Source organism: Marmota marmota, unplaced genomic scaffold, assembly GCF_001458135.2.
Source record: "Marmota marmota marmota unplaced genomic scaffold, marMar, whole genome shotgun sequence".
Taxonomy (NCBI): Eukaryota; Metazoa; Chordata; class Mammalia; order Rodentia; family Sciuridae; genus Marmota; species Marmota marmota.
This window is the reverse complement of record NW_026000051.1, coordinates 4,561,611-4,575,808: the sequence shown is the minus strand read 5'-3', so window position 1 is coordinate 4,575,808 and position 14,198 is coordinate 4,561,611. Positions and strand designations below refer to the sequence as shown.

General features: G+C 49.9%; 2 protein-coding genes across 16 annotated transcripts in view; one reads left to right on the top strand and one right to left on the bottom strand.

The window, feature by feature from the left end:
* The window catches only part of Ralgps1 (Ral GEF with PH domain and SH3 binding motif 1), a 258,635-nt gene extending 246,126 nt beyond the window's left edge, over nucleotides 1-12,509 (top strand). For 14 of the 15 annotated variants that reach the window (XM_048813018.1, XM_015497571.2, XM_048813019.1 and 11 more), the window contains 5 exons: nucleotides 170-275; nucleotides 2,081-2,173; nucleotides 2,317-2,422; nucleotides 3,311-3,402; nucleotides 8,005-12,509. In XM_048813018.1, the coding sequence (XP_048668975.1) occupies nucleotides 170-275; nucleotides 2,081-2,173; nucleotides 2,317-2,422; nucleotides 3,311-3,402; nucleotides 8,005-8,034 (427 nt within the window). In that variant the 3' untranslated portion in view covers nucleotides 8,035-12,509. Of the gene's footprint in view, nucleotides 1-169; nucleotides 276-2,080; nucleotides 2,179-2,316; nucleotides 2,423-3,310; nucleotides 3,403-8,004 lie in introns of those variants that run through there. The other variant, XM_048813024.1, reaches the window with a different exon arrangement.
* LOC107152182 (translation initiation factor IF-2-like) overlaps nucleotides 12,048-14,198 on the bottom strand; it is a 3,935-nt gene continuing 1,784 nt past the window's right edge. The window contains exons 2-3 of the mRNA XM_015497721.2: nucleotides 13,627-14,185; nucleotides 12,048-13,482 (exon numbers count right to left, since the gene is read on the bottom strand). Of these exons, the coding sequence (XP_015353207.1) occupies nucleotides 13,336-13,482; nucleotides 13,627-14,185 (706 nt within the window). The 3' untranslated portion in view covers nucleotides 12,048-13,335. The remainder of the gene's footprint in view (nucleotides 13,483-13,626; nucleotides 14,186-14,198) is intronic.

Here is a 14,198-nt window from a genome sequence, read left to right as displayed (position 1 = left end):
GTCCCTTCTGCTCCATGTGCCTTCCCTTCCCCAGCTTGACCTAGCACTAGTGAGCCCTCTAGCATTTGGGAACATCATGGGCTCACCCTTGGGCTCCAAGGGGCCCCCGTGAGTGAAGGTGCCTGGCCTCATCTGTTTGGGCCAAGTCTGAATGGTGGTCTCCCCTCAGCCCTACCAGCCCATGTACCTGTACCCTGGGGAGCTCAGCAGCTGTGCCCACCATGGAGGGTCCCCTGAGGAGGAAGACCCTGCTCAAAGAAGGACGGAAGCCCGCAGTAAGTCAGGAGCACATCTGCTGGCAGCAGTGTGGATAGCAGTGAGCAGTTTGAGTCTAGGAACCTGCCAATCAGGCTTCCGCTCTGGCCAGGTCACCAAGTGGGCAAGGGTCTCAGTTTCCACATCTGTAACCTGGACCAGATTGTGCCCCTTCCTGGAGGCCATGTGTGGCAGAGCGTCTGTGTGCAGAGCACATGGGTGAACTGGGGCTGTGGTAAAGGGCTGGAGGGCAAGTGGGAGCCTGGAGACCCAGGAGGCTGAGTGGCCCAGAGCACATCAGCTGCTGTGTGGCATCCTCATATGCAGAGTCCCTTCCTCCCTGGCAGCATCCTAAGTTAATGGAGGAAAGCACAGGGCATCAGGAGGCCTTTGGCCCCCACCATCTCCTGTGCTGGACCCAGAGGTCATGGTCTCCATGACCTCACGTGGAAGAACATCAGCCCCTTGTGTGACAAGTTGCTGAAAAGCCCGTCAGGAGCTGCAGGTCCAGGCAGCACCTGCTCTGCCCTTCCTGTCCTGCTCTGGCCTTGTCCACTGCCAGGGTCATCTGGACTTGCCCCCTCCTACTGCCATCCACTGTGAAGCTATTGGGCCCACCTGCCACCTCCAGGTACCCATGGAGCCCCTGCCTTGAGTGGCCAGTTGCCTTGTGAGGAGGAGAGTCTCTGCTCCAGCTCTGGCCACACTGATCATTTAGACCTACAGTGTCACAACACCTCCTGCAGCATGGGGACTTCAGTCTGTCCTGTTGTATAAACCTGCCCACTTCTCTCCTGACCAAGAATGCAGGCCTCAGTCATTACCAGGCAGGAACCAGACAGTGTCCTTGAAGCAGCATTGTCCCTAATGCTGGATGACACCTCAGTGAATGATGGAATCAGTTCAGTGGGACATGACCAGGATTTTTGAGTAGAAAAGAATAAAATAGAAAAAAAAATCTCAGAGTTCCTCATATGTAGTGGAGATCTGCACTGTTTCTTGAACTCTTTACATGCGTGTTGTCTGTGTGCCGGGCCCTCTGGTGCCAGTGAAGAGTCTGAGAGCCACTGCTTTCCCTTGATGATGATGCAGTGCCACCCAGCAGGGAGGGGCCTGAGCACGGTGGTGCAGAGCAGCTGGCTCCTTCTTCCTTCCAGGGTGGGGGATTTGCTTTACCTTTTCAGAACCAAAAGCCCCCACTGGAGTGGTTTTTCCTAAACTAAGGAGCAGAGTGCCCTGATCAGGGAACCACACCTCTAGCTGGTGACAGAAGCCGGCCCACGCCAGGGCCCTGCAGGTTTTCCGCTTCCAGGCATCAGTCTCCTCCAAAGCCGTTCACTACAGATGTTATGCTTCTTCTGGTCACTGCTTGGCATGGCTGTATTTTATTTTATTTTAAATGTTTATTTTTTAGTTGTAGTTGGACACAACACCTTTATTTCACTTGTTTATTTTTGTATGTGGTGCTGAGGATCGAACCCAGGGTCTCGCATGTGCGAGGCGAGCGCTCTACCGCTGAGCCACAACCCCAGCCCCATGGCTGTATTTTAAACATGCTTTTTTCCAGGACCCTCTGAGTTCAGGTCAATGGAACATGTAGGAATTAGGCCCTGAGTTCAGCTTCCCTCCCACCCTGCCCTCAACAAGGTGGAAGGCCACATGAGGGAATGAGAGAGGGGCCCCTCCTCTTTTCCTGGGTGGAGGTGGCATTGCCAGGGGTATGGCAGGAGGCAGTGAAGAGAGAAACCTGTACTGGCATTGATGTGGTGACCAGGCCACTCTGTCCCCACCGTGTGTCATCTCTCTGCCTCCCCTTCCTCTGTAGCTGTCCTCATGGACCAGATACTGGGTCATACTCTCAGGATCCACCCTCCTGTACTATGGAGCCAAGTCCTTGCGGGGCACAGACAGAAAACACGTAAGTCAGGTGGAGAGGACACCCACACCAGGACTTCACTGGACTTCATCCAGTGGAGGGCACTTCTGTGAGCTTCAGGGGTGGGTGGGAGGGAAGCTGGCCTGGCACAGGTAGGCCTCCCGGCTCTCTGTTGCTCCCCTCAGTATAAATCCACACCTGGCAAGAAGGTCTCCATCGTGGGCTGGATGGTACAACTGCCCGATGACCCCGAGCACCCGGACATCTTCCAGCTGAATAACCCTGACAAAGGTAAGCAGCAGGCTACCGGCACCGCACCTCCCCCATTTCCACTTCTGCCAAAGATGCATCTCAGCACATTAGGACCTTTGAGGCTGCGGTTTCTATTTGTGTGAGGTTTGGTGTCACCCACAAGTCCCCTCATTAGTCCACAAAACTTCTTAGACCACAGCTGGTGTGTCCTTTGAGCAGTAGCTGCAGGAATCAGTTTCGTGATTTTGCCTCAGGCTACTGAGGCCCCTCACTCCTGGAGCTGGAGCCTCAGTGTCTTGGAATAAATAGCAATGTAGGATGAGGCAGGGCTGTGGAGCTGGGAAGGTCTTGGGTTTGGGGCATTTCAGGAACCCCTGACTTAACTATAACCACAAGATTCCAGCTGTCCAGGTCCAAGGCCAACTCAGAAAAGAATTCTGCAACTTCCAAAAACTCTAGTCCCTGTGGTTTTTTTCTAAGAGGAATCGAGGATATTTTCATATCATGTCTCATTTGTACATATCTCAAAATATCACTTCTGTTCATCTTTGAAACACAGCAGTGTCAGACCTGCCACTAGATCTATTATTAGTGCATCAGTATAGTATAGTGCATAGATGATGTCACTCAGCTTGTTTGGGGGTTTGGTTTGATAACTGCTAATGATTTTTTTGGTATTATACTTTGGACATTTAAAATGATGATTCTGAGAAGGGGCACACAGGCTTCACCAGACAGCCAAACATGGCCAAGAGCTTATTCCAAAAACACAGGCCAAAGGAACATGGGAGGCTGCCTCCCCTGCCAGCTCCGGCTCACCCAGGGCGCCCCTACTTCAGTCACTCAGGCACCTGTTTTCCTTTACATGGTCACAGGCAACCATCCCATGTGTCCCTCTTCTCAACCAGTGCTTTCTCTGCCCGTCAGGCAATGTTTACAAGTTTCAGACGGGCTCCCGATTCCATGCAATACTGTGGCACAAGCATTTGGATGACGCGTGTAAGAGCAACAGGCCTCAGGTAAAGTCCCCTGAGTACCCTCCCACCCTGGGCACTCAGCCCTTTAGATAATGGGGCTCCCTTCTTCCCTCAGAGCCCATCAGCTCTGCTCCTGGGCACCCTCCCTGGGTCAGCATTTTCCCTTGGGGCAAGGCACCCCTTCTTAGCTTAGAACAAAGCCCAGGTCCAGATCAGAACATTAAATCTGGTTCCTGTGTCTTTCCCACTAAAGGAAACACCACAGAAATACCCACTGGGGGAAGATGAGGTGGCAGGTATGATATCAGTCAAAGAATCAAGTTCCTGCATCATCAGGAACTTTACTTTGGTCATCCCCCAAAAGTAAACTTTTTGGGAATACTCAAAACTGACTGATGAGAATAACAGTAATGGCTAAGTTGCTAAGGGCCAGCCATGTGCCAGGCAAGGGTGCTGATGAATGGGGACTGCAGCTCCCCCAGGGGACTGTATTGATGTGGGCTCCCTCTGCCCCTACTACCGCCCCCTCTCCTCACCACCTGTTATACAGATGCTTCACATGCAGGAGTTGGCTGGTCCTCCCACGTCCCTGAGAGGTAGCTTCTCTTACTGCCTCTATTTAACACTGAGGATCCTGATGCTTATAAAGTAGCAGGCACACTGGTTGGGGTGGTGCAGGCCTGTGATCCTAGTGACTCAGGCTGAGTCAGGAGAATTGCAAGTTCAAGGCCAGTCCAGGCAACTTAGCAAGGCCCTGTCTCAAAATAAAAATAAAAGGACTGAGGATGTAGGGCCTGGGTTGTGGTTCAGTGGTAGAGTGCTTGCCTAGCATGTGCGAGGCACTGGGTTCGATCCTCAGCACCACATAAAACTAAAATATTGTGTCCACCTAAGACTAAAAAATAAATCTTAAAAAAAAAAAAGGACTGAGGATGTAGCTCAGTGGTAAAGCACCCTTGGGTTCTATCCCCAGAACCAAAAAGAAGGGACCAAAGGAAGGAAGGGAGGGAGGGAGAGAGGAAGGGGTGGACACTTGTTCAAGGGCCTACAGTTAGTGAGCCACGGGGCTGGGGGCCCACAGGGCATGCCTCTGGATTCTGACCGTGTTAGCCTGGGCTTTCCCACCTCCACTTCCCTGGGCGTACCTGCAACTGCCTAAGGGGCCTGGGGGAGCAGCCAGCCAGCCAGTCGGGCCTGGGTCAAAAGTGGCTACCTCCAGCCTCCACACCAGATGGAGAGAGCATAGGGTGTAGAATAGCTAGTGGTAGCCTCCAGGAGGAAAGCTGCTGGTGGCTGGAAGCAGATGAGAAGCTGGCAGCAGCCCTGCAGGTCTGAGGGGTCCTCAGCAAAGGCAAGCTCACACCAGACACTTGGGTCTGGGGGGGACAGGGACACAGCACTGCCACAGACTTCTCAGCTCTTCAGAGTATCTCTTATAAACAGATGGAGGTCTCTAGGGGCAAGTCCTTGGACTCTGCCCTCAGCTTGGTCCCACTGAGGAATTTCATCTGTAATGTAGATGAGGACACACAAGAGAAGCTGATTGAGATTGTCTGTGTAAAGAGACTGGAAAGCAGAACTAGTGGAATGTCCTCAATAAATGGAAGCAACAGGACAAGCCTAACTGGAGGATAAGCTTGAGGCAGCACAGAGGCCCCCAAAAAACTGCACTGGAGTCCCTTGACTCACCTATGGGACTGCTAGGGACATGATCGCCCATTTCCTTAAAGATACATATTAAAGAATGTTCACTATAGCATTATTCTTTATAAAAACAACAATAACAACAAACGAAACACCTGGAACCCTCCGTGACCCACAGCAGATCCCTATTGCACAACCCTGGATAGCGAGCCATGTGCCATCCCCGAAAGAGGCTCTAGGTATAAGCAATATAGGAAAGGGCAGGAGCATTGGAAGGCTTAGTCTTATTTGTACCAAAGTATGTATGCATCCAAGCTACGCAGGAGGCTAAGGCAGGCGAATCACAAGTTCATGGTCACCCTGTAGGGGGAGAGGGCTGTGGGTAGAGCACTTGCCTAGCTGGCACAAGGCCCTAGGTTTAATCCCCAGCCCAGAAAGAAAGAAAAAAAAAAAACACAACTGTATGTATGTTTGTATGTGCATGTAGAATTTCTACATTGATATAGAAGAGACTAGCATTCTGAAGTTTCTAGAGTGTTTACTTCTCCCCCTCCCAATACTGGGTTTGAACCCAGGGACTTGGACATGCTAGGCGAGTACTCTACCACTGGGCTACATCCCCAGCCCAGTTTGTATATATTTAGTACATTCAATTAACATGATTGCCCATCTGCACAACAGGAAGACCAGTGGTTTGGGTCGACAGTAGTTTCAAGGCAATTCAAAGGGGATAAGCTGACAAGGTTAAAACGAAGGGGCTGCCATCTCAAGCTGCATAAAGAAAGGAAGAGCTGGACCTGGAGCCACCTTGACCTCCTCCACACAGGTTATCCCAGGTGTCTCAGCACCACTAAGAACATACAGCACACTGATGCTCACCTACCACACACAGGTGGCCCTGTGATTTGTGCACAGAGGCCAGGTGGCTCCAGGTCCAACAGGAACTGACAGCCCTGCAGTGGGCTGCCTAGGAGGGTGTGGGGGAAGAGGCAGGGCCCTGGTCTCATGGAGGCACAGCAAAGAGAGCCCTGGGCAAGGACCCATTGTCCCTCTGTAGGGAGCAGTCAGCAGGTGGCAGCAGCTGCTCAGCAGGCAGTGGGGGTTTAGGAAAAAAACATGGGGCAGAGTGAGCGTTTGGTGAGATTGCTCATGCTGGCAAACAGTGCACTGTGGCAAGCTTCTGCCACTTTGAAGTACTTTTGTCCAATATTCAGACCCTTTTTTTTTCCCCCTATTTTGTTTCCTTTTTATTTCTAATTTACTTCCCATCAAGTAGTTCCATAGTACTGTATGGAATAATAAGAGGTTAGCAACAACCTAAATACTCAACATAAGGGGATTATTTAAATGAGTCACGGTGTGTCCCTGCAAAGGAAGGGAGGGAAGGTGTGAAAGGGCTGCACAGAGATGCAGCTGTCCACGTGGAATCTCAGCCACTAGACTGTGTTTCTATTTTGCACTTCTCAAAATTGTTTTACTGACACTGAATCCACTTAAACCTTATTTATAACATATGTGTAAGATACAAACAACAGCAGAATGAACACCCACATATCCACCTCCCAGCCAAAATGCAGAGCCCTCAGGCCTAGGAGCCCTCCCTCCCACAAGTGCCTCTTCCTGATTCTCTCTCTTCACCCTCGCCCCATAGCCATGCTCCTGCTGTGTGTGTTACTTACTTTTATTACTTTATTTTCATTTACTGTGGTAGGGAGAGCAAGCCAGGGCGTGCATGCATGCTAGGCAAGTGCTCTACCACTGAGCTACACCTCCAGCACTCCTTCATAATTTTAGAACACGCATTTGATTTTTTTCTTGTATTGTCTGGGTACATTTGTAAAGCATCTTTGTGATTAGAACCAGAGCTATACATTTCCTTCTGTGACTTGTTCTTCCACTACACGTTCGTAAGATTCATCAGTGTTGACGTGTGTAGCTGTCATTCATTTATTTGTGCTGATTTTTCTATCAGTTCTGCTGTCAGTCATCACAGAAATGACTTCCAGCCTTTTGTTCCTATGAGAATGCTGCTGCAAACATTTTTGTAACTGTCTCCTGGTATATGGGAGTGCTTTTTTTTTTTTTTTTTCTAATTCATCATTTTGACCAATTGTTACTGACATGTGCTTGTTTTGTTTGTTTATTAATTGGTACTGGGAATTGAACCCAAGGATTCTCTACCCCTGAGCCACATCCCCAGTCCTTTATTTTTTAAAATTTTAAGACAGGTACTCACTAAATTGCTTAGGGCTGCACTAAGCTGCTGAGGCTGATCTCAACTTTGGGATCCTCCTGCCTCAGCCTCCAGTGTTGCTGGGATTACAGGTGTGGGCTACTGCTATATATATGCTTTTAATAAAATCTCTTGGAACCCAAAACAATGCCAGAGAAGAAAGTCCAAGTCTGGGGATCTGGAGACAGCTTTGGGGACAGTGGCAACATTCTGACCTTGAGGTCAGTGGTCCTCCCAGTAAAGGGAGCTAAGATCTTGTCCTGGATATAGCTATGGAGAGGTATTGGGTTCTCAGTATCCTCACGCTTTGTCAGTCTCCTGTGCTTCTACTTGCTATCCCCTAATGACCCACCCTCTGCTGCTTGTCCCCTCCAAAGGCATACACTCTGTTCCTTCAGGGTTTGACTTCCTCACCCTAAACACAGTTTTATTTTGAACATAGGATAATGGCTGAGAGCATGGGCTTAGGGTCTGAGCCCTGCTTCTTACTTGCTGTGGACTTAAACCCTCTAAGGCTAAGTTTCTTATCTTCATTATGGGGGTGTTTCTGGCACCTACCTAATAGGATTGCTATAAGGACTTGAGCACATGATACATAGGAAGCATTCAGAGCAGTGCCCAGCACATGGGATTGTGACACGTAGCAGCTGTTATTATTGCCATGCCCCCACCCACCTGACCTGTGCATTAACAGACTTCCCCTAGAGACCACCCTTGTCTCTTTGAAGTGTTAAAACTTTGACAAGAAGCTGAGCTTTCTCTTCTAGGTACCTGCAAACCTTATGTCATTTGAATAAGTCTCTGCAGGACTTGGCGTGACTACAAAGGCTTCTGGGAGCCCAGACTGGGCCCGGTGGACAAGAGCAACCCTGGGCACAGGCTGTGAGCCAGAGCGCTGGGAGCCTCACAGCCAGACTCAGGGGATGCACACAGCCTTCAGCCTCACAGTCGCAGAGGGCTCCCCAAGTGCTGGATCCACCTGTCAATCCCCAGCGACTCTCATGACTCTCATCCCGCAGCACCACCTCACAGGGCGGTTGTTGGACCCCAGACTGCACACCCCAAGTCCCCTTTCTGGGCCTTTGTTGTCCACCAGCTGCTTCTGCAACAGAGTGCATTTGGCCCACGTTGGGTTCTCCTGCTTTCTGCTGACACAGTGGACAGCATTAACCTGCGAAAGGGCCAGAGAGCAGGACAGGCTGCGGGACAGGCTCGTTACACCCCAAGTGCACGGGGCTGCTCACCTCCCAGGGCTGCCTCAGATTTTGTACAATCCCCGAAGCGTCCTCTGCGTATGTGTGCCGTCCATGTGTGTGTGGGAGTGAGTGTGAACTCTTCAAGAAACATGCATTTTGGCACAGGACTTGTGACATCACACACTTCATTCGCTTTGAGGGCCTGCTTTCACCTTCAGTCATAGCCTTGTCCACCGAGAAAGGTCGGGTGGGAGCGCCAGTGTTAAGGCTCCCTCACATTCTCTCACTGTAAACAAACAATGCCTTAAACCGTGTCTTGCTTTCTGTTCCTATGGGTGCTATTCATCTGGAAGGCCTGCTTCCTGGGCCCTGGGGCTCTGCCAGGCCTTGTTGCTGTCAGCCCTTCCGAGCAGGAACCGGCTCAGGACGGTGGACTGGGCTGCTGGCCTGCTTGCTTCCTTTCATGCCCTCTCCTGGCAGGGCCTGGGGCCCTTTCATCTCCCCCGCTCCCGCCGTGCCTGCATGGGAAGTTGTGGCATGTTCTCCTGGTGTCCTCAGAAGCAGCTCGGAGGCCGCCGTGCTCACAGTGATCAGCTGCCCAGAGGCCCCTTCACGCCAACCTCCCCCACAGGGCAGGCTGTGCTCGCTGCCATTGCCATCGCGCCCCTTGGCCTCCACTGCCGGGGCAGACCCACCAGGATTCCTGATCATGCAGGGAGCTGAGTGACACTGAGGCCTTAAGCTCCCCCAGTCTTGCCCCCAAATGCAGTCACCAGCAAGTTCTCCATCATCCAAGTCCAAGGGCACAATTGTGGATGACCATCTGAGAGCTCTGGGGAGCAAATGGTCCAGCCTCTGCATTTGGCTAAGAGTGCTTTCCATGAACAACAGCCTTGATCTGTCACACTCTGTCATAATTTAAAGTGATTTTTATTTTGCACAAATATATTTTTATTCAACATTAATTGTGCTTTATCATCATAGCCTGTCTCTGTCTCCCTTTCTCTCCTTTAACTTGAATATCTGTATCCTGAGAGGGAAACCCTTAAATGATTTTCTGAAAGAGACTGAATTTCTGGGTCCATTGCTATCATGGTATCAGAACTCACACCAACAAGGCATCAAACTGCCCTGAAGAGTTTCCTGGCAAGAAGCTTCACAGCACCTTAATCAGTACACTGTAATAGGTCACCACGATAAGATCCACCAACAGACCCACCACAGTACTTTGATCAAATGGTGATGACTCTGAAAATCTGAATGTGTTGCTGAGGGAGTGTTGTCATCAGGGTGATACTTTGTGCTGGAGCCTGACTGTGCTCAGAAACTCACCTTCCTTTGGAGCAGAGACTGGATACTTTCATGCCTAAAGAAACTCCCAATGGTAACGTTGATACCATCAAATCTCAGCCACAGCCTTGCATGTCCGCCCGTACCCCAGGTCTGAGTGTGTGCACCTAGACTCTTCAAGTTGGTATCTGAAGGCTGAGTAACAAGGCCAGACACTGCAGTCACTTCCAGCCAGAACCATGCAATGGTCATGCTTTGACCTACATCCAATCTGATCTCACCTGTTAACTTCTAAAAAGTCTTCAGCTTGGATAGAAGTGCAAGACTGGAACACTGGCTACTTATTTTCCTTGTTTCTCCACTCTTCACACTACGCTGGCTTTTCACATATGAAATACAACAGATGCCAAACTCCCAGAATTTCAGGCTCAACTAAATCAAATAGTTTTCTGTCCTTTACAGATGCTTCTTCTCCTTCACAGATGTTTGCTTCTGAGCCTAATTTGAAAGAGCACAATCACAATTCTTTTCAAAGCACTTAATCTGTTCACTAGTTGAGACTGATCCCACATCACCTCTCAGAAACATTTCTTTCCTTGGACTCTTGAAGAATCAGTTTGGACTGACTGGCAAAAGCCAGTCTTATTGGCAAAAGCCTGGTAGGACTGGTAAGAGCCCTGAACACATCAGAAGAGTCCTGGAGATGTAGTTGAAAGATACTCAATTCTCCAAGCAGGGACTCAGGCCAAGTATGTGAGTTCAGTGCTGATTGTCTTCCCAGTGCTAGCTTGTCCCACAAACCGGGCACAAACCACGGAGTGGGGGAGGTCCTTGGGTGGATTCTCGCCCTAGAGGGAAGTGTTTCTGGTTTTTGCTCCTCGACTGTCCATTGTGCACAAATACTTGTGAACCCATTGAAGGTCTTATGTCTTGCATGCATATACTGTAATTTTTTTTTTTAGGCAAACAAATCGTGGCCAAAATGAAAGGTGTAGAATGCTGTCTACAAACTGGAGTAGGTAGCTGGTAGCATTGTGATGTCCTAAGAACAATCCATGCAGCTCACCCCACATACTTTCTAACCCTCAGTTGAACACGTTCTGTATGTAAAACTCAAGGTCAGCTGAGTGCATTCTGGCAACTGGAATGCTTTGTGGAGGAGGGTTTGGTGGAAAGCCGTAGAAACATTGTTCTGAATATACCCAGGGTGAATGCAGCATTCCCTCCCCTGACTGTTCAGCATCCTGTCAGACAGAGGCGCTGAGGAGCTGAATACTTGAAGGAATCCTTGAGGAACTCAAGGATTGCAAACTGATTTCTAAAGTATTTCTTTTCCTTACCGAGACAGCCAGTGTTTCTACCTTTACCTTGCTCCCCGTCCCAAGCCCAGAAAGGTGTATCTTTAAGGTCACCATATTTCAGGTAGAATATGGTCTGTGAAAATGGGGAGCCGTTTGCAAGCCAAGCTTGCTTTATTCCTGGGTGGGTCCAGAGTGCTACAACCACATTGCTGATGCTCACAGTTACAGGTGAACATCACCAAAACACAATCTTACTTCTTTTTTGTGACCCCGTATATTACTGTAATCAACCCTATGTCATTATTGAAATATTGGGTGATTTCATGTTTTAAAAACAAAAACTGTAAGAGTCCCTTTGAAATACAGTTTCTCTGCATAAAACCCCCATTCATTCATTCATTCATATCTCTAGTGAGTGTCTCCCATGCACGAGGTTCTATCCAGGGTATAAATGGCTGAAAACCAGACAGATTGGATCTGCTCTCGTAGGGTTGACCACTCAACGAACAAATGATCCCCACCTCATGCACCTCCTTGGGCAAGAACCCACCTCTCCCCAGCCCTGGGTACAATCTTCATGCACAGATTCTTCCAGAAACACTTCAAAAGTCCCCACAGACTGACCAGTCTTACTCTGTGAGTTCTGTCACAATGAGGACTAGCTGGAGTGTGCACTAGAGGCCACATAGCTCAGAACAGTTAGGCACAGAGCTGTGGCTGAGCATACAGAGGACTCCAAAGGTAGAATGAGAGAGTAAGGTCAGAACCTCCACTGAGTTTATGTGATGGGCTTTTGTCTTTAACTTTAGTGTTAAATTCAAGTACAGTATGAGCAAGAGCTGCATTTCCTTGGCCGTGGAGAACTTGTCCATGGACATTGATCCACCTCATAGCCCTCTGCTGCACAAGTGTGTTTACCCCTCGGGCAGCCCCCAAATCCCCTCACAGCAGCGCAGGAGATCCATCGGTTCATTTTGTAACCATGAGTCTATCCATTTCTGAATGACTGTGACCATTCAGTAATGAAATAATAGAAATTGATTTATTAGTATAGTATAATCTTTAATAAATTTCGTGCCAAAATGCATGGTTTTCCACTTAGCATTCAAAATGTTGCGTAGAAAGTAGTTTTCGATTTCTTATGTATTCTTCTAAGTGGGTTGAAATCAGTTTCTACATTTTTGTTTGTTTCTTGTTAAATCTGTTGCATTCTCCCAGGCTGTCTTTTTTTCCAGCAGACCCCTGCATGCAGCCGTGTAAGGACTTTCTCTAATACTTGTGAATTGTCTCATCTGCAATAACCACTGAACATCAGCCCTCCATGGGATTCTTTAGATTTTTGGTGAAGTATTTTGTTACCTCAGTCTTGTATCAAGTTGCTGTATTTTTCAGCTTGTTACATTGATAATAATTGTTTCACTAATTAAATACTTTAATGTACAGACATCTTTGTTTACTTTGAAATTAAATGTGTTTTCCAATGAATATTGTTCAATTTATTAAAATCACATGCATTCATTCACATGGCAGTTACTGTGCCAGGTAGAACATGGAGGAGGTATGGGGCACTCAGAGCTCAGCTAAGAGTAACTAGAACATAAATAGCATATAGGAGCAGTACTCTCAGAAAGGGACAGGGGCAGTGCTGTGGGGGCACTCAGGAGAGGAAGGCAAGAGAGCTGGAGACACCTTAGAGGGCAAAGGGCATTTGAAAATTCAGTTCAGAGACCACAGAAAACTTGGAGGCCAGGGCTAAGAAATGAGAAGCAGGGTGAAGGGAGAGGGGAAGCGCCCCCAGGTCTCACTGTGTAAAGAATTAGGGGAGCTATGCGGTCTAAGTCCGAAAAGATATTTTAGAAGTTCATGATCCTAGGCAAAAGTAAACAACAACAAAACCGAAACCAAAATCCACTCTCGCTTGCTTAAAAGAAAAATGACTGTTTTAAAGGGCTGTCTTGTGGAACCCTGGGGCAAGGACCAAGGGAATCTCAAGAGGGGCTGGAAGGAGAAATGGAAAGTTCTTGCTATCTCTCTCCCTCTCTCATGGGAGCTCCCCGAGTCTTCTCTCCAGGCATCTCCTTCCTTCTCCTTCCAGAATGGCTTCTCTGCTTGAATGTGCAGCATCAAGGGAGGCCAGGCCGGAGGAAAAGCGACTGAAAGTCATTGAGAGAGTGCTCCAGGGAATGCCACGATCCACGCTGATTATGGGATCCCCTGGCTCTGCCTGCCTGGTCAGTGCCTACCAACGCTGCAGTTCTCTAAGCAAAGGTCCTCGGCCTCTGTTCTACCAGGCTAGTTCAGGCCAGCATGATCACACCTCCGTAACTGCGACGAGGCTTCGCTTGCTGAAGTAGCCATAGTCAATTTCCTCCATTGATCGAGATGACCCAGTATCCCCAGTTTTACCCATACGGGTCCCCGTTCTCAGCCAGCGTTCAAGGGCTCTGAAACGATGCATCTAATTTTGGGAGGAAGTGAGCACAGTTGTCACAAAGTTGGAAAGTTTTGAAATCAAAACTTAAGCCCACGATGGCTAGCCTGCAAAGCTCCTGCCCCTCAGCCTGAGTCAGGCGCCACAAACAGCCCCCAGGAGAGACGCCACCTTCGCTAGTCGATCCGCAGCTAGCGCATGCTTCACGGAGGAACGCCGGTTTAGCCAGAAGGGCGGTCCCGCGCGGGCAGGTGCTTCCAGAGGTGAGAGGCGGCGTGGAAGGAGCCGGGCAGGCCCGGGTCGGGTCCTTGGGACTGGAGGAACTGGGCAGAGGAGGGGCGGGGCTCCAGCAGTGCGGTCATGCCTGTGGGCGGGACACGGGGAAGGGCGGCCCCGAAAGGGGGCGGTGCTACGACGGAAAGGGCCAGGAGATGCTGAGGCGAAGAGGGGCCGGGCGGCTACGCTGAGGGAGCAGAGCTGCGGTGTGAGGGCCTGGGCCGCGCGACCGCGCGAGCGCTCAGTAGCTGAGGGGTAGGTGGGCAGGGCTGAGTCAGTGCTGAAGGGCAAGGAGCAGGAGGGCCAGCGCGGTGGGTGGGACAGGGTGAGGAAGGGAAGGCGTTTCGGGACTGTAATCTCCACAGAGGTGCAAGCGAAAGGCTGCCTTGAGGCCCGCGGCGTGGCTTGAGCGGGAGGGGCGTGACTGGAGCTTGGGGCGGAGCCGGGGCGGGACCTGTAGAGAGCGG